Below are 24194 nucleotides of genomic sequence, written 5' to 3' on the forward strand. Positions count from 1 at the left end.
ATAATAAAACAGAAGAAGTCTAAGTCAGAAATAAAGTAACACGCACATCACCCAGTTTAAGGCAGGTACCGAGACTGTGGATGACATCTTCTGCCAAGTCTGAATGGTCAGAGTCCCACACCAGACCGATTGTGATTATCTGCGGGGCATTCATCAGCACACGGCGAATCCGGATCCTCTCTCCACAGTTGCTCTGAAGTATGTATGTAATGACAGTCAATACCACAGTGACGCTGTACCTCAATTCCACTTAAGTCAAGGTTCATCTCACAGTGAACTTGACCCAAGTTAACTTACCGGACAGTTCCGCAGATCCCCCATGGTGCTGGCATTCTGCAGCAGCTCACCAAACATGCTTGGCGAAGGTTTTTCCCTCCTTTCCAGCATACAAATAGCCTGATTGCTTCAAGATGAAGATAGAAGGGGGGTGATGGTGGGAATTGTACTGAGTTATAGCTAAGTCACAAAAATCATTCATGCAAATTCCTATCTCACATGTTTGATTTTTCTTCTTCTGCCTACTAAATAAACCACAGCCCCTTGTCCTGACCAGCCTCAGTGTCCCACAAACACAGTGAGTGCCTCTACCTGTCCCAAAATCCAAAGCTCATAGAATCCCCACTTCTCCTCCCACTTTGCTGGCCAGAACTGAGCCTAAGAAAAGGGGAGGGATAGGAGAGGAAAGAAGGAAAACAAAGGTTATTTTTAGATGATTGTTCTGAGTTCCTGTAATATAGCACAGACCCAGTAACAGAGGTATAAACTATTTGGTGGCCTTCAGTTAAAACCCAATCAACTGGAGGAGTGTCAAAGGGTACAGCAGAGAACTCTGTAAGACTCACCAAAGGGAAGTGGTGGAGATGTAATGTACCATCTGGATGAAAGGCAGTGGATCAGAAGTAGCGCCACAGCTAGTACACACACACTGGGCCAGGGAGAAAAAACGAAACTAAGCAGCCACGGTCATGAACTACTATGGAACCCAGATTCCAGGACAAAGTTTCCTTGAAAAAAAATCTAAGAAGAGATAGAAATAGGGTTCACCTGTTCAAACAATGTCATTGCAAATTTCTGATGGGAAATGCAGTGTTTGGCAGTACATATATCTTCTTTGGTTTCATCAGCAATGTGGAAGTGAATTCTCATGAGGAGATTTTCCTGACAAGGAAAGCACAAAAGCAGTATATCAATAAAATTTAATAGCCAAGTGAACAAACTGGCAAGCAGTTTACCCAGAGAAACAGCCAACCATCATATAAAGTAAGAATACTTCTGATTATTGATTCTTCCAGAATCTATCACTGTTATTTCAAGAATATTACACATAGAATAAAACCTTTTGATATCACATTTTCACTAAGCATTATTCCTTTGAGATCCACCCAAACAGTTCCATAGATCAATTTATACCTTTTTACTGCTGTACAATAATCCATGATATACAGTATCAGTTTGTTTTAACCATCAATCTAGTGAAAAACATTTGGTTATTCAATTTTTTTACTACTACATATGAAGCTTCTATGAATATGTAGATTTTTCAATGAACATAAGTTTTCATTTCATTTCTTTCATATGTCTGGGGAGGCAATGGCTGGATCATATGTTAATTTGCATGTTTAGTTTTTAAAGAAACTACCAAGCTGCTTTTCAAAGCAGTGATACCATTTTACATTCCCACTCTCAATATATTAAGCCATCTAACGATCAGGAGCACCTTGGATTTTGGCCCAATGTTTCCTGTGATGTAATGTATATCAAGCTCAGATATTTTTAAAGTTTACACAGAGTGTTTTGCATATGATAAACAGACAGAAGAGTTAGGATCTTCTATTAAAGTCATGGTGGCAACATAGCTGTCTATATAGCACATCACACTTGTGTTTTTGGCACTGTTAATATTTCCTGTTTAATATCTTAGGAAATGGAAAAGTCCAAAAAAGCACAATTCCCAAATCAGCAGTCTCTGTATTAGCATCATCTGGGAATTTGTCAGAGATAGATATTCTTGAGACCCATTCGAGGCTACTGAATCAGAAGCTCTCAGTTCAGCACTTTGTATTTTAATGAGACTTGGCCCTTCTGATGGTAAGAGTCACTGCTTTATAAGGTGGCAAACAAGAACCTACCTTAAGCCTGAAAGAAAATATAATAAATCCACTAGACAATTCATACAGCAATAGCAGAGAAACTCTAAATCTCTGAGAAACTGGAGAAGCTCCTAATTCTAACTGTACAGATCAGGGCACAATAAACTCCATCACAGTCAGTCCCTGATGTGGCCCATCAGCAGTCCCACCCAATATCAAAGAGGGCTAGAGGCTGGCACTTACAAAGCACTCTGCAGCATCATCCATAATTCCCAGCTGGAAACGCTGTTCATCCTGAAAAGTCTTTGCCAGAGCACTGCGGAGAGTGTCAGATGGAAGGACTTTTTCACTACTGCACTGAAACTGGTTAAAGATTCCCTGTAGGGAAGAAGTTAAACAAGAAAAAAGGCTTAATGCTATTATTAAGCTTTGATACAACTCAGTCCTTCCTGCTGATACTATGGAAGCAACTGTACTTTTCATGGGTTGATATCCTCACAGTTAGAAACTTAAAAAAAAAAAATCAAGAGTCAAAATGAAAGGCATAATGTGTACTAACAAATTCCTTATCTGAGTGTGACACCATCAAAGACACATTAGAAAAAAATCACTGTCATGAATTAATATGAAGCAATTACCTTATTTCCTCAGATACAGTAAGATAGGTTAAAAAAATAAAAAGGGTAAGTTACATGTAAATAGATTCACACATTTTCTGGGGACTCACCCTATGAAATTTGGCCATCTTCTTTTAAATCATTCAGCTAATAAAAATTATAAAGAGTATAAAGAATAATGTAGCAAAAACCCTGTGTGTTTACTACCCAGAAATAATCATGTTTACTCCCATCCTTCAGTTAAGCTAAAGTCTAAGACTGTTCCATTCTCCACAGCCACTCAGGATTGTGAGTTGGTTGCATAATCTTGGTTTTAATACTTTTACAGTATAGATAGGTAGATAGATGTAAAATTACATATAGCATGTGTCTATGCATATTTGTGTTTATGTAAAAAACCCTAAGTTTTTTTAAAATTCAATATTGTAGAGAGCTATCCATAATGACAAATATCAAAACACTCCTTTTCTCTGCTACATACCACTTTATTAGGTGGCAATATCACATCTATCTATCCATTTACTGATAGATATTTTGATTTGTTGTTGTTGTTGTTTGTTTGTTCTTTGAGACAGGGTCTTGCTATGTAGTTCAGACTGATCTTGAACTCAAAATACAGCCCAGGCTGGCCTTGAACTCGAGGCAATCCTCCTGCTTCAGCCTCTCAAGTGCTAGGATTACAGGAATGTGCCACCGCACCTAGCTACTGACAGATATTTTGGCAGTCTCTAAGTTATTTCGCAATTATAAAGAAGTTAAGCCAGCTTACATACTTCTATCAGTATGTGATTTAGAGTATCCATATTCAAAATATCATCAAAAATTAATACTGTCAGACGGGTTAAAGTTAGTCTTTACAACTACTTTTAGTCTTTCTTGGTCCTTTATGGGAAATACCTTATTATCTACTGTCCTTGGCTATGATGTATTTCATTTCACTTTTTTTTTTGGTACTGGGGATCAAACTCATGACCGCACGCTTGTAAGGCAGGCGCTTATGCCGCTGAGCTAAATCCCCAGCTGCTATGATGTACTTTAATGCAGTTTTTTATTCTTAAATAATTAAATGTCCCTAACTGCTTCATCTTTACCTACATTTGAACCTTGCTGAATGCAATGTCTTTAAAATGAAAACAAAGGTGGCAAAAAGTGGCACCTGGCTTTAGGTGCCTTTGTCACATAATACTGGACTCTTACCCCAAGACTAGAATATGCTCCTTGACATCGTATGTTCTAGATTGTCACTAAATCACCCTAAAAATAACCCCCTCTGCAATTCGTTATGTACCAATAGGCCAAAAGAAATGCTTCTCATTTCAAAATATTAGTAATTTCATATAAAAATTTTAAGCGCCATTTTCCAAACACATTAGTAATGAGACCACTTTATAAATATGCCTGTGTAATCTCAGAATATGAAGTCCTACCCAAACTTGAGTCGGTAATCCTTGGTCCTTATGCTGCTGACCTATCATTTATCAGCAGCATTAAACCTAGCTGATCTTTCAAATGTTTTCTTCCCTTAGCTTTCACTAAACCATACTCTGCTAGTTTTCTTCCTACTTTTCCTTATCACTGTCTTTGCCAGTCCTTAATCAATTCTAAGACTCAAGATTCAAACCTCCCTCTTGATTTCTCTATAAACAGTCACTCACACTTGTAATATCATCTGCAATCATGGCTTTAAATACTATACATACATTTATAATGCTTCCTTTACATCAACAAACAAATCTCCTTCCCCAGATTTATACATCGAGCTATCTATTAAACATCTACATTTGATTATCAGTAAGCCTACCAAATTTAATATGCCCCAAAATGGATTTATTTGCTCCATTAGCACCACCCGTATTTTCCCTATCTCAGTAAATGACAGCATCATCCTTGTAGCTGCTTAAGTCAAAAGCCTCGGAGATCATCTTTGACCTTCTTTAGCTCTCACAACTCACATTCTATCACTTGGCAATTCCTCTATTTCCCTTCTCAAAATATATTGAGACCCTACTACCTCATTTAATTCCATTCCAGTTTTCACCAGTACATTTTCCCTGCATGACTGCAATGATTTCTTGACCTACTCCCTGTGCAAAACAGTCTCAATACAGCACTCAGATGACTTTCTAAAACTACAAATTAGACAATGCCATTCCTTTGATCAAAATCCTCTAGTTTCCTACTGAATACACAGTAAAAATCAAAGTGTAAGATGTTCCATAATTTGTCCTACTAAATTACCGCTGGCTCACCCCCATACAATCTCTGACTTCACTCTCTAGGAATATAGGAAGTATGAGAATATAAATTTTTGTCATATTATTCCTTCTTCTACTCTAAACAACTAGAATGTTACTGTATGTAAAGAGCAACCAACATCTATTTTCCATCTGAAAATGGATCTTTAGCTCTATCTCCTATTTATCTGTCTTTCTATCAATTTATCATTCTGAGACAAGGTCTCACTGTGTAGTTTAGGCTAGCCTTGAACTTCTTATGTAGTCCAGTCTGGCCTCAAACTAACAGTGATCCTCTCGTCTCAGCCCCTGAGTGCTGGGGTTATAGGTGTGTACCACCATGCCTGGCTTATTTACCTTTCTTTCTTGCTTGCTTGCTTTCTTTGTCTTTTTGAGACAGAGTCTCACTATGTAGTGCAGGCTGGTCTTGAACTCTCAGAGATCCTCCTGCCTCAGCCTCCCAAGTGCTAGATTACAGGCATGTGCCACCATGCCTGGCTTATATATTTTTAATATGTTTGTGCTACATAATAATTGTAATCATCTTGATGATTTGATACATCTTCATATCACATCTTGATCATTTGACAAACCAACAGGTAAGTATTTCCAGAACAACCCTATGCAAATCTAATACTTTTAGCTGGGTGTGGTGGTACTCAGCACTTGGGAGGCTGAGGCAGAAGGATTACTGAGAATTTGAGGCCAGTCTGGTCACACAGTGAGTTCAAGGCCAACTTGAACTACAGGCTACTTTTGCGAAACAAAATCTGACACTTCCTTTTTTTTTTTATTTAAAGAAAAGGAAACAAAAGAATACATGGAGATAAAAAAAAAAAAGGGTAGAAATAATACAAACTTACAGAAAAACAAACGGTAAGAAATTGCTGGTTGATAAGTTACACATTGTCGTCTTAGAAATAGCTGTTCATGTTACAGAATTGAAGTATTTAGAATGACATTCATAAAGTGACACTACAAACCCTTCTGCTCTATGATCGAACAAGAGCTCAGTAATATGGTTATAAGTCCTACACATTTGTTTTACATCTCAAAGAGGGTAAAATTAAACATATCAAAACAGAACAAAGCAGTTAAAAAAAATTTAAAGAAATACAGATTTCGCAGCAAGCCCACCAGAGATCTTCATTGTCTATCTAATTGTCTCTAGTTTCTTACAAATAGTTGTCCCCATCTTCACCCACCTTATATACTTATTGTATATTATAGAACTAATCAAATCATTGGAGGCTTTTTAGGTCCTCAAGTTCCAAATTAGGGAAGACAATAGTAACTACCATCGCATCTCTCATTCTCTTAGTGATAACTGTCCCCATCTCTACATATGCTGAAATTGAACTCAAGAAACCAGTCCAATGTCATTCTAATCAGTGAACAATAGTATTGCTAGAATTTCTATCATAATGCTACAAAATTAGCCTCGGGTTTCTTAGCGTCTCTTCCTCAGAGTATCTGTTCATTACATCTTGCATTATATAATCTGTTCCCGTAAATAATTAAAAAGAAGAAAAAAAACCCATGTGTGAATTTCTACATATATATCTATCCTCTCTGTATTATAGGGAATACCAAATCATAGCAAGACAGCAAAACAATTTCCTAGAAAAACATGCAATGGATAAGACATATAAGACCACAATATAGATGATCTTCCGTAGTTACTATGTTTTCTCTTGTTATTTTCAATAGATTTGACCACCACACTGGCTTGTTATAGTTAAATATAGTATCACCTATTTTTATAAAAACTTAACTTTGACAGCATTGTAGGATTTGAGAGCTGTTACTAATTAATACCAGTATGGATATCCTTTACATCTTGTCATCCTTAGAGTAGTTGCCTCTACTTTTGGGGTTGATACTGACAAGCATACCAATTTCAAATAAAATCAGCCAAGGCCAACCCATAGTATTATGATTCAGATTCAATTAAGATCGGTCATAGTAAGACAATTAAGTATTGTAGGATTTCAGTTTAAGTTAATAGGAAAGTAAGGATAGTTACCATGGTATAACCTGCTATTTTTGGGTCAAGATGTCTGTGCCCTCAAATCTGACATGAGTAGACAGACCAGTATAAATTAAATTCAAACTAAATATGTCAATAAGACTACTATGTCTTTTAAATCCTTATACACCATTAACAATGACCTCTGCCTTTTTCTTTTTTTTTATAGTGTTTCAGAGCTGTCTATACTAAAGACTATAGCTTACCGTCTCTGCCTCATGTCTGCTACTCCACTTTTCTGCTATAATTTGTCCACCTTATTCCCTCATTCCACTGTCTGCCCCGTTCACTGAGGCCTCTCTGCCACTGTTGCTGGAATCCTGGTATCTCTTCCTCTCTTTCTCTGTAATGTCCTTCAGCACTCTCTGTAGGGTTGGATTGGTGGCCATGAACTCCCACAGTTCCTCCTTGTCTTGAAAATATCTTATTTCTCCATTAATTTTGAGAGAAAGTTTTGACGGGTATATGAGCTTCGGTTGCATATCATTTTCTTTCAGGACTTGGAATATTTCTCCCCACTCCCTTCTTGGCCTAAGAGTTTGTGTTGATAAGTCTGCTGATATTTTGATAGTTTTCCTGTTGTAGGTAATCTGCATCTTTTCTTTGGCTGCTTTTAATATTCTGTTCTTTTGGTGGATTTCTGGAATCTTTATTATTATATGAAATCTGACACTTCCAAACTGCAGCACCTTTAGTCTTTCTCAGCCAAATTTCCTTAAGAAAAAAGTCCTACTACTCTAAGGCATTGGCCATTCTAATGAATTAACTCCTTCCCTATGCATATCATCCTAGAGAGAATTAATAAAACGACTATGAAGTCCTGAGCCAGGTGTGGTGGCACACACCTGTAATCCCAGCACTTAGGAGGCTTAGACAGGAAGACTGCTATAAGTTTGAGGCCATCCTAGCCTACATAGCAAGCTCAAAGCCAGGCTGAACTGCATAGTGAGACTCTGTCTCAAACACACACACACACACACACACACACACACACAAAACCAGAATATGAAATCCTACCCAACTACTGCATTCTGTAGTTCAGATGACCTTGTTTGAGAAAGGACAAGATTCCGCTCAGAAACAGCACAGTATTATAATAGTTGAGAGCCTAAATTTGAAGTTAAACTGTTTGGGTACAAAAATTCCAATTCTGCTACATTATATGTTGTTGGACAATTTATTTTGATTTCTCTGCATCTAGCTTTTTTCTACCTACCCTTGCCCTCAGTACTCCACATAGAACTCTTTGTGCATTACCGCTGAGCTGCACCCTTATTTTCAAGACAAGATCTCGCTAAATTGCCCAGGTTGGGCTTGAATTTTCAATCCTCCTGCCTTCTCCTCCCAGCTTGCTTTCCCTTTTAAGAGTAAATAATAGTATTAATCTTTAGGGTTATTTTAGGATTAAACAAACGTATCAAACTATATACTAGTCTACATAGAGAGATTAATAAATATGTGATAAATATACATATCTTTAAGACATAAATAGAAACCTTAGACCTGGCAATATACGTACCCCCCAAATAGTAGATGGCATTATTTTTATCATCATCATCATATTTAAGAGCCACTTTAAATTACTAAAAAGTCTGTCTCACTGTCTTATGATGAAGAGAGGTCATGAGTCAGATGCTTCTACCTTGAGCTACCTCGTACTCTCTGAGATCTGGGCACAAGAGACTACCTTATTTTGTATTCTGTTACTCCCATTTAAGAGAGGCAGATTTCCTATGACCTAGATTATTAGGGTTTCAGTAGAGGAAAAGAAAGGTCTAAGGTCAGAGTTCTGCCTATGCTCACAGTGGATCTTCAATAAAAGTGTTTAAGGAATCAACATCTCCATTCCATGTTTTTTCACCTCTTAATTAATTTTAGGCAGCATGCTCTATACACACTGTGTAACTGAATGCATTCTGAATGGCTTCTAACTAAATGTTCTTTACTTTCCTATTTTAATGATTATTGTCTGTCTTGCTCTGCTATTGTTAAGAAGAAGCAAGTGTATTTGGGATGAAGCAGCCTGAGCCCGCCCAGTACGCATCTGTGGAGCTGCAGCCCTGGAAGAAGCTGTAGCACAAAGCCCCTCTGTTAAGGCAGCACACTAACCCCTGTGTGTCCCTCTCACATGAGCACAGGGACTGGAACCGGCCTCCTCCTGTTCTGTTTTTCACCCTCCTCCCACCTTTCCCAGAGGGAGATCCTGTTCACACCAAAGAAAGCCAAGAACATTTAGTTCAGCAGTAAGAACAGGTGGCAGTACCAATAAGGAACAAAACCTGGTATTCTTCCAATTGCTGAGTTCTATGGCAGGGGGAGAGAAAGGGTAGGAAACACCAAACTCCAGGAATCATTTTCCCTTGCTTGTAGAGTCCCAGGTGGTTCCATTTCAATCAGGGAAAAACAAAAAACAAAAACAAAAACTTTGAAGTTTCTTTGTATTCTTCTTCACGAAGTAAACCAAGGAGGATTTCCTTTTCACTCTCATGAAATAACACATTATTTTTTATCTGTTAACTATTTTCTTGGCTGCAGTTCAAAAGCAACAAGACTTTTAATGAGTAAAAGCAGGTGCTTCCCACCCATCTCTCTTGGATCAAGTAGCAAACAATTCTATCCACATGAGCACATAATTATGTGGATTAGTAAAAGCCATGTAAATAAGACAGAAGGGCCATAAAGACAGAAAATCTTTGTGTTTTGGCATCTACAAATGCAGCTGTTGCTTAAGCTTTTTTCCCTAAAACACAGACCCTTACCCTTAGGCAGAGAATACTATTTCTCTTTCAGGATCCCTTATCTTCACATCTAAAAAAAGTCATGGTAGAGATGGTGGAGGTCAAGAAGAAATATTACTAATTTTAGTACTCTGACAGGGGTCCAAAGACTTCCTACTCTGCCCCTCGCTCACCTCTTGGAGCTTGTCTTTTGGTGGGCTTCCTAAATCATTTTAGCTTTCATGATCACTCTTCTCTACACTTCTAGAAACTAAAGAACCCAAACGTTGACAGTCTAGTTTGTTTGTAAACACAGCCCCCTGGAAGATAGGTAAGGCAGCCAGTACTTGAGAATCACTAATTGCTTAGAAAAAGGAACTTTCACTGGCTTTGCCTGTTCAAAGGAATTTTGAGTTCTCTTTTAAGAGGAAAAGAATATGCAGATATTTACCTTTGGGCACTCAAAACAGTAACAAGGGATTTTTAACATTTTATTGTAGAAAATTTCACACATCCAAGAGTAGACAGAATATCACATAAATGTCAATCTATCATTCATTCAATCTTTACAAGTAGCAACCTTACTTCCTTCATAGCACCCACCCACTTATCCCATTCTCAGATCATTTTGAAGCAAATGCGTCCCTACATATTTCAAAAACATATCTCTAAAATTTAGAAACTCTTTTTTTAAACATAACCATAACATAACCACAGTCTCCCAAAAGGTAATAACAATCCCTCAATATCATTAGATATCTAGTCAGTTAAATAGAATCACTTGATCCAACTTTGGAGAAAGCAAAGAACAACAGCTGGCAGTTTCTCTCTTGAGATTCTGTAACCTTAGGTCTAAAAGCAGCTACTACAAAGACTTATTGATTGGTAGAGAACCTACATCTCCTCTGTCATCATTCCCTTTACATTAAATTCAATTATCAATACCACTATCTCCTCATGAGTTTAGGGCTTTATTTACATTCAATTCATAACCCAATATTTTGGACTTGCAGTGTCAAGGCTAAAAACCATCAAAAGCCACCTATGGCATTTATTCCTGTTACTAGGGCAAAACAGACATCCATACACAAATCAAAATAAAAAGACTTTATAACAACAGAGCAACCCAGAGACAAAGATAGGTCAGATTCACCAGAGGATAAATACTGCTTTTAGTAAGAAATCATAATTAAAAATTTACATAATAACTTACTAATTTTTTTAACTTTTTTTCTCTTTTTTTTCTTTTTATTGGTACTGGGGATCGATCTCACGACCGCCTGCTTGCAAGGCAGGTGCTTATGCTGCTGAGCTAAATCCCCAGCCCCAACTTACTAATTTTGACAAAATAAAAAATGCAGTACTCTCATACATTAGTTACTAATAGTATTCAATTCAAATTTTAAGAATCATACCATATCCACTTATCCCACAGGGGAAATTAAAAGACAGGACTCTTCTGGATATGCATAAAGGTTTTGAAATTGTGTAAGTTTATGACTCTGACCAAAGTTCTGGAAAGAATCAATAATGAGGACCTGCTCTATTTTTCCTTATAGTCATGTCCTTCTAATTAAATATCAAGTAAAATTCTGAATTTCAAATTTAAAAAAAATACAGGATTCATCCAGGTGAGCACAATGGCATGTGCCTATTAAGTCCAGCAACATAGAAGATCCCTACTTAAAAACGACAACAAAAGATTTGGTTTTATACTAAATTATATCAAGTCAAATTGGCTGAATGTATTGAAACTAGTCAGTCTTTCAGGACTTTAAAAAAAATGACCATGTAACTATGCTCATATTCACAGATAATAAAAACAAGAAAGTTGCTGGATATGGTGGTGCATGTCTATAATTCTAGCAGTTGGAAGGCCAAGACGGGAGGATTGCCATGAGTTCAACACCAGCCTGGGCTACACAGTGAGTTCAAGGACAGTCTGAACTACATAGTAAGACCCTGTCCCTAAATAAATAAATAAATAAAAATTAAAAAATAAAAACAAGGAAGTTAAACATAAGTAGATGTTATTTGAATTAGACATAATGAAACACTTCCTTATGTGTGAGTTTTTATTCTGCCTGAAATAGTTCAGGATAATGGGTTTACTCTCTTCTGAAATTGCCAGAAAGGACAGTGAAGAGCATTACTTCCCTATAATCTACGAAAGAAAGAACTAGATTAATAATGAACAAATAGCCAGGCATAGAGTCAATATCTATAATCCCCGCTATACCACAGGCTGAGACAGAAAGATCACTAGGTCAAGGCCAGCCTGGGAAACTTAGCCCATTCCTGTTTCAAAATAAAATTGTAATAGGACTAAGATATAGCTAAATGCTAATACTTATCTCGCATGCACAAGAACCTAGATTCAACCTTAGGTACCACATATACACAAAAAGAGCAATTTCTTATACCATTTTATTCCCTGTACTTAAGCTTCAGCACCCAATGAAGGAACAGTTACATGGCAGAACACAAAAAATATTAAAGGATTTGTTCCCTACACTCTCAAATCTCACCCGGTCAACAAGTAGACTATTAGCAGAACACATATCTTCCTGCCCCATCAGGACAGCCTAACTGCTCTCCAGATACAGACATTCCAGAACATCTGATATATGAAAACCTGTATCCTCCCTAACTCCTATGGGTACCATCCTCTGGCTTTTATGTCTTACTCTAGCATTCTCAAAAAAGAAAAATAAAAAAAGAAAGAAAAAGAAAAATCACTGCCGTTAAATTTAATCAATCAATGCAACATTCTTCTTTGCCTATAACAAAAAACACTCTGTCCAACATCCTGGCACTGCAAAGCCTCTAGTACAATCCTGGAAGGAGAACAAAATCTTTGTAGCATACTAAGTACAGAAGACAGATTTCCTCCCCTGAACAGAAATAAATAAAATAAGCTAGCACCAAAGTAAAATCATACCCTGGGGTCTGAGGGGTATAAGAGCAGATCCAATATGAATAACAAATATGAGCTCTGAGTTCTACACAATGACAATTTAAGTCATGAAAAATCTTTTAGTGATGTTTGGTAGAAATAAATTTGGAGTATTTGAGGGAATAGAGTAATTAGTACACAATCTTCTATTTGCTAAGTCAGAGCTGACAGGTATCATGTTTCAAAGTAAGCAGAATAAAACAGTATTTAAATTCTTTTCAACAAAAGCCATCATTAGTAACTTGAATACAAGATTTTGAGGCTGAAATTATAAACAATATCATATAATAGAAAAAAAGCCAGCCCCGCTGGGCATGGTGGCCTACGCCTGTGGTCCCAGCACACAGGAGGCTGAGATGGGAAGATCACTGTGAGTTAGCCTGAGTTACAATGTGAGCTCAAGACCAGCTTGAACTGCATAGTGAGACCCTGTCTCAAAAAAGACCAAAAAAAAAAAAAAACAAAGCCAGTCCATTTACTAGGTAAAAAAAAAAAAAAAAAAATTGTCATAAATACTATGTACAAATCATTATAAAGTAATTATAAACATGGACACAACACATACTATTCTACCTGGTGAAGATGATGCACAAGAATATTGCCAAACATGGATAAGACATCTGGAAAAAATAAATTCCAGTATAGTGGTTCACACCTCAAATCTCAGTTATCATAGAGGCTGAGGCAGAAAGATTGTAAGTTTAAGACTAGCCTGGGCAACTAAATGAAACCCTAGCTCAAAAGAACATTTTTTAAAAGTGGCTGGGATCCAGCTCAGTAATAAGCATGAGGCCCTGGGTTCAATTCCCAGTATTATAAAAAAGAAAAAATAAAAATAAATAATAAAGTCATCAAGAACCAAATCATGTTCACATAAGGTCAATAGTAACTGCAGTGAAGTACATAAGTGAAAAAGAACAAGAATATATATATCGTCAGGAAAGGCAAATCCTTCATTTAAATATCATGAATAAGGAAGTTGGTCAGCCTCTAATTCATCTTCAAATATGTTAGTATTTCTTCTTAATGTTACAAAAAAGACAAACAAAATTTAAAAATAAAAATAAAAAACAGTGAATTCTACAGTGAACAATTATGCCCCAACATAATGAAATCTGACTTTACAGAACTGGCAAGTTTTTATAGAATATGTCAAACTGAGGAATCTTGGATGTTCTTGATTAAAAACAAAATAATTTTGATAATCATTTTATGTATCAAACAACACTAAAGAATGCAAAAGGCAGAAATTCATATTCATTCCTCTAATTTTAAATATGGAACAAAGCATAAAGAGACAGACACAGACAGAGATTTAGATCACAGAATTAATTATCCCCACAGCACAAAAACTACAACGCACATGGAGATTATAAACTGAGACCCTGTTTCAAAAAAAAACCTACACAGACCATAACCACAGATCACTAGATGACTGCTTTGATGATGGAATCCCAAGCCTCGCTCTCTCCTCAGTAGGCTTTTCCCACCATCAACAACTCACCTCAAAAAAAAAAAACCAACTCACCTCCTTACACACATACTTCATGAAGATCTAGATTATTAAACCTAAAGAGTGAGACCTAAAAGTCCCAATATAAAAATCTCTTTCCAAGTCAGGTATGGTGGCACACACCTGTAATCCCAGCACTTAGGAGGCTGAGGCAGGAGTATAACTGCCAACTGAGACCAATCTGGGCTACTTAGTGAGTTCAAGGCCAGTCTAAACCGTATAATGAGGCCCTATCTCAAAAAGACCAAACAAACCCACAAACCCACCTCTTTCCAATTAAATAGAATAAGAATAAAACACAGCATAAGAGTAAAAAGGAAGAAAAGAAAAATGAAAGCACTAAAAACTTAGTAATTAAAATTCTAAGAGCTGCTGAGAGTAACAGTCTGGAAAAGTATTTATTATGGAGCTACTTTCCCCAAATGCATTCAGCCATGTTAAATATTGTTAAGTTAAACAATTCTAGATTTAGACAAAAATATGTCTTTGTAGTGTTACATAATGAACCGAGGGCCTCACACTGGCCAAGCAAGTACTCTATTATTGAGCTACATTCCTGCCAAAGATGTAAGGATATTGCGGGGGTGGGGGGGGTCAGCCTTACTAAATCACTACATTACACAGGCTGGACTTGAACTTGTCACCTTCCTGCCTTAGTGTCCCAAAGTGCTAGGATTACACACATGTGCCATTATACCTGGCTTAATTGAGTCTCAAAAATACTATCTGGAATCAAACATGGTAGTGCATGTCTGGAATCTTAGCACTCAGGCTGGCTAAGGCAGGAGAATCACAAGTTAAAGATCAGTATGGGAAACTTAGCAAGATTCTGTCTTGAAATGTAAGAAAAGGAAAAGGGGGCTGGTTATATAGGTCAGTGACCTGGCAAATGGAAGGTCCTGAGTTGGATACCAGGTATCAAAAATAAAATAAAATAGATGGAATAATATACATTTGCTGGGGATATAGCTCAGTGGTACAGCACCTGCTTACCAAGCATGAGGCCATGAGTTTGATTCCCAGTACCAAAAGGAAAAAAAAAGAAAAAGGAGGAAGTGGCTAGAGGTATAGCTCAGTGTGAAGGCCCTAATTTTAATTTCTGGTACCTCAAAAACTTCATCAAGGAGGTAATTTTGGGGAGTGAGGGAAGAAAGCTCAGTAGTAGAGTGCTTAGCTAACATAGATGATGTCCCAGGTTTGATCCTAAGTCACCACCACCAATACCACCACCACCACCACCACTACTACCACCCCACACACACACACACACACACACACACACACACACACACACACACGAATGAACAAAGTAATTTCTGAAGCAAAGTTGTGAAAGACAGATGTAGTTTACCAAAAGGCAGAACAAACATTCCAGGCAAAGTAAATGCCATTTGAAATGGAGAGTATCTGGGAAAGAAAAACAGAGGAAAAGAAGACATGAAATTAGGTTTTTTAAATGATTATAATCAGGGGCTGGGGATTTAGCTCAGCAGCATAAGCGCCTGCCTTGTGAGCAGGCAGTCATGAGTTCGATCCCCAGTGATTATAATCATACATTTTTAAGTAATTGAGGGGACACTGGAAGCTACTTCAAGATTATAAGATAAAAATAACTATTAGTGCTTAACAATGTTCTTAGGCTAAAATAAATGAAATATGAAGATATGGCAGGAATTCATGGATCTGGAAAAAAGAAAACTTTTTCAAAGACATAGGCAAAAAGACCTACTACCAGAAACATCATACACGAGAGAGAAAGCTTAAGGAGAAACAACCAGTTCTCAACTGGAATTCAGACAATTTTCAGTTTTCTAATTTACACTTTAGTATGCTTTCTATAATTAGTACAGTACCTTCCTGTATTTTATAATAAAAATTGTTATACAAATAAGAACCAATACTGTGTGCGTGTGTATGTTCGCATGCACACGTGCACTCTTGTGCATGCAGCCAAAGAAAAATAAATAAATGTTCATGTATCCATCACCCAGTTTAAGAAATGTGAAATGTAATTAGTTTGAAGCTCCCCAACTGATTATATTCCCCGCCTTACACTTTCCAGAAGTAACCACTGCGGTAGACTGATAACTGGCGGTCAACTTGTAATACCAGCTGAACTGAACCAGCACGGTACTGAGCGTGGACGGCCTACACGCTGAGGATTGTTGCCAAGATAAAAGGGAGAATAAAGAGGAAGAATTTAGTGTTGTTGGTTCTCTTGCTGCTGCTGATTCTCCTAAGGAGCTTGCTGGGCTTCTTTCCTAATATGAACTTGGTGTTCTCGTCATCAGAGAAGATCAGGACCTTACTGTAGCTGAGAATGTCTGAGGTTCACTTCGGGGAAGCTCTGGTCCTTACCACTTCCTGACTCTGGAAAGGATGATGGTGTGCTTTCCAATCTCCTGGAGAAACGCATCACGCTGGCTTCCTGATATGAGCTGGCAGTTCTCACTGTCAGCAGAGCACAGGACCTCATTTTCAATGAGGATGGCTTTGGGACTTTTGGGTGGAGCCCTGGTCCTTATTTTGAGCATTGCTTTGTGGCTCTAGTTGCAGAATCCTTAACCTACTGGCAAGATGCTTCATTCCACTGGCACAGACTGTCCAGCTTCCATTGCTGCTGACCTTTGGGCCTTCCCAGCGCAGATCCATGAAACAGACATGCATGGGTCAGTGTCCTGGGCTCTAGACATCCAGATGGACTTGTGGGGGGTACTATCATGGGCTCTAGGTCTTCAACTGGACTTATGTAGGACACTGCTGTGGGATCCAGGGTCTCCGTTGGATTCCTTGGATCTTGGTATCTGGATAGATTTCCTGCACTTCTTGTATTTTATTTCTTTCATTCATTCATTCATTCATTCATTCATTCATTCATTCATTTTACCTTTTATCGGTACCAGGGATTGAACTCACGACTGCCCGCTTGCAAGACAGGTGCTTATGCCGCTGAGCTAAATCCCCAGCCCTGCACTTCCTGTATTTAACTGTTTGGGTTGGGGCTGGGGATTTAGCTCAGTGGCATAAGCGCCTGCCTTGCAAGCAGGCAGTCGTGAGTTCGATTCCCGGTACAGATAGAAAAAGGAAAAAGACAAAAAAAAAACTGTTTGGGTGACTATTATAAAATAATACTATAAATTATGTGTCCTCTATGTAATTATTTCCCTTACAAACGCCTAACTACACCAACCATTATCCTGAATGTTTTGAAAAATTATTCCTGTTATTCTTTATACTTTTATCACTACATGTATCTCTGAAAAGTATAGGTTGGTCTGCTTTTGATTTGCATATATGTAAACAAAATCATAGTTCATATAGTTCTGTGACTTTTTTTCATTCAATGTATTTTTTTATCAACATTAACACAAGTTGACATATGTACTGGCAAGTCATCATTTCTACTACTATGTACTATTTTATTATGGGGATAAATCATAATTTTAAATCCCATTCTATTTTATGAAATTGAAATTGATACTCCTATTTAGTTAAATTGAACTTGTATATAACCTTTGACCTAGAAATTCTACTACTAGATATACACTGTAGACACTTGATTTACTCGGTGATTGGGGTTAAAAAAAAAGAAAAAAAGAAAACTTGAATCATAGCAAGATATTATCAAGAACGTTCAAAATGACATTTTTTATGATTACAGAAAATATGGTTAAAAACTCATTCCAAGGGGACCAGGAATTACAATCCTGTTATGATACTTGAAAGAAATAGAAATATTTAGCAAATAGTATTAACGACTGCCATAGTTTTCTAGGTAGCAATACTTAGAAAACTATCACAAATGTAGCATATTTGTAGTACAAACAGTATTACAAGTAATGTGATGAAAAAAATCAAGAGTTCAAAAGTGACATATGGGGAGCTCAAAACTTACCTTGTCAATCAAAAAGAAAATGGGTTACGGCAGGGGATTTAATTCAGTGGCATAAGCACCTGCCTGGCAAGTGCAAAGTTGTGAGTTCAATCCCCGATACCAAAAAAAAAAGAAAGAAAATGGCTTTTAAGTGGTACTTACTTTGTTATCTATATAGAAAAACTAGATCTTTACTTCATATTGTAACAACAATAAGAATTTTAGATGAGATGAGTTAAGCACTAAAAAGGGCAAAGCAAAAGTTTTAAATTTTTTTTAGTACTAGTGATTGAACCCATGACCTAGCACTTGCCAGGTAGGTATCTGTGCCACTGAGTTATATCCCCAGCCCAATTTTTAAACTTTTAGAAGAAACTATGAGATAATATGACCTCAGAGACAAGAAAGGACTTATTAAACAATACATGAAATGTAGAATGTTTAAAAATTGGTATATAGTGGCACATGTCTATAATCCCAGCTACTTAGAAGACTGAGGCAGGATCACTAAATTAAGACTAGCCTGGGCAACTGTTATGGTTTATGTCTAGATATCTCTTCAAAGCCTCATGTACTCATAGGTAGAGCTTTGGAAAGGTGATTGGACTCTAGGGGTATGGTACTCATCGGTGGATTAGTTCACTAACGGTTTTATAGCTAAATGTGATGTTCGGAGGTGGAGCTTGATGAGAGAAGGTGAGTCACTGGGCATGGCTTGGAAGGGTCTGTCTCTCTCTCTTCTTCCCGTGATCACTGTCTGCTTCCTGGGTTACACACTGTGAGCTCTTTCTCTTTTGTCATTACCATCTGCTATGCTACCTTGTCTTGGATCAAACCACTATGAACTGAAACTTCTGCAAACTGTGAACCAAAACAAACCTTTCCTCCTTTAAGTTGAGAGTGTTGTATATTGTGCTTCAGTAATGAGAGAGTAACATAAGACAGCAACTTAGTTTAAGACCCCAGTCTCAAAGTAAAAAAGGGGTGAGGATAGAACTCAATGGTAAAGGGCCTCTGGGTTCAAAAATTGGAAACAAATCGATACATTTTACTATAGAAGATTCAATAACTTTTCATCGAAAGATTCCATACAGAGTGAAAAGACAAGGCTACAAGCTGGAGAAAATATCTATAATACTTGTCTATATACAACAAGATTATTATCCAGTATAGGGCTCCAGAGAAAAATCCCTATTAAAATAAGCCAGATGTAGTGGCTGGCACCTGTGATTCCAGCTACATGGCAGCTGAGGCAGAGGATCACATGTTTGAGCAAATTGATACTCTATTTCAAAATGTAGAAGAGGGGCAGTATTGGAGATGCCAAGACCTTGGTTTAATCCTTGGTACCGTACTGAGGGGAAAAAAAAAAAACAGAAAAAGAAAGAATAGAAAACCCAAATGACATGTAAGATGCTTTATCCTAATTAGTAATCTAAGAAATGTAAACTAAACCATGCTTTTCATGTTGATAGAAATTTAAGAATCTGATAAATGGTTCCAAAAAGGGTGGATTGAGGAGATATCACATTTATTACTGGTTGGAATTGAAACTGATACTACTATTTAGTTAAATAGTTTATTACTTAGTTAAATTGAGCTTGTATATAACCTCAGACCTAGAAATTCTACTACTAGATATACACTGTAGAAAACTTGAATCATAGTAAGATATCAAGAACATGCAAAACGAGTGAAAAAGACTTGCTGAGTAGTTAATCACCTGCACAAAATCCTCCAAAACTCTATTCCTTTAGTTGAACAACTAATAATAGTTGTTATGGTCGTAGCCTTGGCATCTGTTTCAGGAAAACCTGATGTCCAAAACTAGCTGCCAAAGACTTAAGGTGCTAAAAGGCCAAAGAAAGAGGTAGGTAGATCCAGAACTGAAGGGAGTACAATGATTTTGGGAATTAAGGACAGAAGAGTGCCATGGTGGCAACAAGACAGTAGGATCTCTGCATTCCAAGGCAGGAGAAAGGGGTTTATATGCTAAAATATACAAATTGCAGCCCAATGTACTTAGGCTTACCAAAAACTATCAACTATCTAGACTTTACTGGCAGGTACAATACCGTTGGCTAACAACTTTATCCTGTGTGGTGTTAACAACTTTATTCTATATGGTGTTTGAAATACATGCCAGGGTCACCAAATACACAAAATGACAATTACAAACAGTAACAATAGCTCTAATCATGCAAGCTAGATCTGGATGACTATAATCGGGACTAGCCTACAGTAGGTTAGTACTACAAATAAACAATAAGTTTTTGGTATATTGCCACTGAGATTTTAGGATTGTTACCCCAAACTCAAACTCTGACCAGTTCAAGAGAATCTTATCTTTCACTGTCATATAAAATTCAAAATTGACTTTTCTCAATTTGTAGAAAAAAACTAATGATCAGAGTACACATTGGAGCTGGGTGTGCTGGTGTATGCCTGTAATCCCAGCACTTGGAGAGCTAAGGCAGGAGGGTCCTTGGAGTTCAGGGATAGCATAAACTACATCACAAGACTCTGTCTCCAAAAAAATAACAAAGACACACAAAGGGAAAAGATATGGAAATGTTGGAAAACAGTTGGCATTATCTAAAAAAGCTGAAGACATATGTATCCTACAATCCAGTAATCACAGTCCTAGACATACATAAAAGAAAAGTGTATACATACATATACATGTGTATATGAATATTTTTGGCAACATTGCTCAAAAAAAATAAAAAACTAGAAAATAATTCAAATGACCAGTGTAGTAGAATGAAGAAACAGTGATTCATTTAAACAAGCAAATACTATATAACAATGAAAACAAACTAGAACTATTAGACATAACAACACATACGATTTTGTTGATACTGCTGAACTAAAGAAAACAAAGAATTTAAACAGAATGATTCCATTAACAATGAAATTTCAAAAACATGGTATTTTTATTTTGTTAGTACTAAGGATTAGTTGCAGGCTCTTTGCACTGAGCTATATTCCTAGTCCTTTTTATTTTATGTTTTGAGAGTCTCACTAAGTTGCCGGATCAGCCTCAAAGTTACAATCCTCCTGTTTCAGCCTCTGAGAGTACTAGAATTACAATTGTGTGCCATCACATCAAGCTTATTTTTGTTCTGGTTTTGTTTTAGAATCTGGTTTTGATATAGAATCTTGCTATATTATCCAGGCTGGCCATGAAAGCTGGTCTGCAGGCAAATACCATAGCACCCAGCTCTTTGGGATGTTTTATTTTGTTTTGTTTTACCTCAAACTCACAACCTTGCACTTGCCAGGCAGGCACTTATGCTGCTGAACCAAATCCCCAGCCCCTTTAGTTTGTTTTCTATGGATCAAATCCAAGACCTCAGGCATACTAGGCAAGAGTTTCTACCACTCAGCTACTTTTCCACCACTGGAATTTTTTTAATTAGCCAAACATCTCATCTGAAAATAAGGTAACTTTGTTTTCTCCTTTATAAATACTGTGGGGCTTTTCTGTTTTTCTTCTTACTACACTGACAAGAACCTGTTCACTGACTAATTTATTATGCTCACATGTTATAAAAATATTTTTAATTTTTTATGTGTTGTTTTGTTTTTGAGACAGGGTTTCACTGTGTAGTCTGGGCTGGCTTTGAACTCACAGTGATCCTCCTGCCTCAGTCTTCCAAGAACTGGAATTAAAAATTTTTAACATAGGAAACAAAGAGATATTCCACAGTGGAACTCAGGTACTACTGGCTCCTCTCAAGTTTATTCCTTCATGAACTTAGTCATCCCTTGTCTCTCAAAAGAATGAAACCCTCCAGTGTGAATGAAAAATGTTTATTAAAAATTGTGGTTACTCTAATAATTTAAATTTTTGGCTACTAGAACCAAGTTGAACCCATCTATACTTTCAGGTTAATCCACTTGTCCACTTGTATCTTATGTCGTATTTTTCAAACTCAGTGTACAGTAATGAAAGGAATATAAACAACACCATTTAAAGTGTGTGCTAACTATCACCCAATTATTTTATATTTATATAGTATTGAAGGATTGAGAAATACTTAGGGGGGGCAGGAATCAAATCTATGAACAGTCCCAAAGTAACAAAAGATGCAAGAAGGAACTTAAAATCTCAAGGTTACATTAGGCACTAACATCATTAGGAAAGCAACAGAATCTACCACATCCCTAGAGTTTTGAAAGCCAAAGTAAAGCCTGAATCCCCTAAGCCCATTTACTCATCCATCTCAAGCAAATTATTTCTCTAAAGGGTCTCAAGATATTTCCTCAGCCCAAACAGTTTGAAAAACAATTTCCCTTTTGTACTTGGACTTTTCAGAGTATGTCCCATAAAGTCTGATGGTTGGCTTTTCATCTCTCCAGCTTATACAAAACTGATTAGTGTTAAGTAACAATTTGCCTCTCTGGAAAATGAAACCTAGATTATGGCAGATAGCTCTCCAGATTTGCTCCTGAATCAATGACAAGTACAGTGTAGCACAAATAGGTTATCAAAGGCACATCAGAGGTCATGTAAGTTCTATTATCCCACCCCAGTATGGATGAGTTTTCAATTTCAAGAGACTATTCTACCAGGGATCTCTCCAGGATTAACATTTCCCTAGCAAGTACTGTATCTCAATATCATGGTATTAATGTCACAAACCAGATTTCCCTTTTATTTGTTGACTAAGGGACCCTCGAATTTATCTAAAATTAGATAATACAATGTGCCATTCAGAAAATCAGGTATAATGATCTTTTAAATAAATTTCTGTCTAAGTGGGCATAGTGGGAAATGTTGTAATCAACTTGTAAAAGATTTAGTTTATTAAAATTCATTTTTAAACTCCCCAATTACTAATAACTTGTATTTTATGTTTTACTACAAGTTACAATAGGCCAAACAAAGGGTAGAAAAAAGATGTTTGTGAACAAGTAGCAAAAGCATCAGAAGACTTAACTCTTTCTAAAGTCTTATAATAGAGTTAAAACTTCAAAGTGATATTAGACAAAAAAAATTTTTAAGTCACTGTAAAGTTCTCCCCTATTTTTATGGCTATAGTTCCTAGCTTATAAGAACAACTAAATCAAATGTATAATAACTTCACCTAAGCAAGCCCATGACAATCCAAGAATCCAGACTACAGAAAACTAAAATATTACTCTGGAAGCTTACTCAAGACTCATTTGGATGACAAGTGTTACCCAAACACAAATAATCTGTTGGGGATATAGCTCAGGGACATAAGCACCTGTCTGATAAATGCAAGATCCTGAGTTCAATCCCCTTTACCAAAAAGAAAAAAAAAAAAAAATCTGTAGTAAACCTGGACCAAGAAAATATATAGAAGGTACATGTTGGCAAAAGATGTGACCCTTTATACATCGTGGTTCTCTTTTCTAAACATTATATTTAAAATTGTTTTGCCAAAAATCTCTACTTTTCTTTGCTTATAAATAAATACCCAGTTTCATTTTATTTAGAAATTAAAAATGAGGAACCAGACAATACATGACGTAGAGAACTGACATAAAAACTCTCTTAAATGTGGCAATGGGAGGGACTGGGGATTTAGCTCAGTGGCATAAGCACCTGCCTTGCAAGCAGGCAGTAGTGAGTTCGATCCCCGGTACCGATGATAAAAAAAAAAAAAAAAAAAAAAAAAAAAAATGTGGTAATGGGAAACATTAGGAAATGTAAAAATTTTAAGATTTCATTTTAACAAACAATAGTCAATTTCACTTAAAACTTTTATTCTTATAAAAATTTAGAATTAGCTTTTCAAGTAAATTCTCAAAGTAGAAGTATCCTTGAATACACCAATTGCATTAAATAGAGCTATATGTCTAAAAGGGGTTCAGAAGAAAGACTACTCAGGCCATGAGATAAAAATGTTAAAACAAACAAAACTTACCACACTTATTTTTACTCTAAGCAACAGGCAGATAATTCAGTGGCAAATTCTTTAGCATCACCCCAATTAACCACCCCTCCAGGCAATACTGATCATCATTTATTTGGCAGTCCAAAGTTAGTGGGGAGAAGCAATTCTGAAGTCCTTACCTTGAGAGCACAAAATATGCAGGAATCTCCCATGCACTTGTGAGTAGTGAGCTGCCGAAAGCTACGTCGGAAGATGTCCAAGTGCCACAAAACCTGACAAAAAAGGGAAAATATC

At 36.8% G+C, this 24194-nt stretch overlaps 1 protein-coding gene across 12 annotated transcripts in view; it reads right to left on the reverse strand.

The window, feature by feature from the left end:
- The window catches only part of Usp54 (ubiquitin specific peptidase 54), a 119712-nt gene that overhangs the window by 34845 nt on the left and 60673 nt on the right, over positions 1 to 24194 (reverse strand). For 10 of the 12 annotated variants that reach the window (XM_063239316.1, XM_063239315.1, XM_063239312.1 and 7 more), the window contains 7 exons: positions 24080 to 24172; positions 2334 to 2468; positions 1045 to 1158; positions 843 to 925; positions 589 to 654; positions 298 to 403; positions 47 to 193 (listed from right to left, as the gene is read on the reverse strand). In XM_063239316.1, coding sequence (XP_063095386.1) covers positions 47 to 193; positions 298 to 403; positions 589 to 654; positions 843 to 925; positions 1045 to 1158; positions 2334 to 2468; positions 24080 to 24172 — 744 coding nt within the window. The remainder of the gene's footprint in view (positions 1 to 46; positions 194 to 297; positions 404 to 588; positions 655 to 842; positions 926 to 1044; positions 1159 to 2333; positions 2469 to 24079; positions 24173 to 24194) is intronic. The other 2 variants (XM_063239314.1, XM_063239311.1) reach the window with 1 other exon arrangement.

The sequence above is a fragment of the Cavia porcellus genome, unplaced genomic scaffold, assembly GCF_034190915.1.
Source record: "Cavia porcellus strain 051 isolate PalLab524CR breed Dunkin Hartley unplaced genomic scaffold, mCavPor4.1 scaffold_28, whole genome shotgun sequence".
Taxonomy (NCBI): domain Eukaryota; kingdom Metazoa; phylum Chordata; class Mammalia; order Rodentia; family Caviidae; genus Cavia; species Cavia porcellus.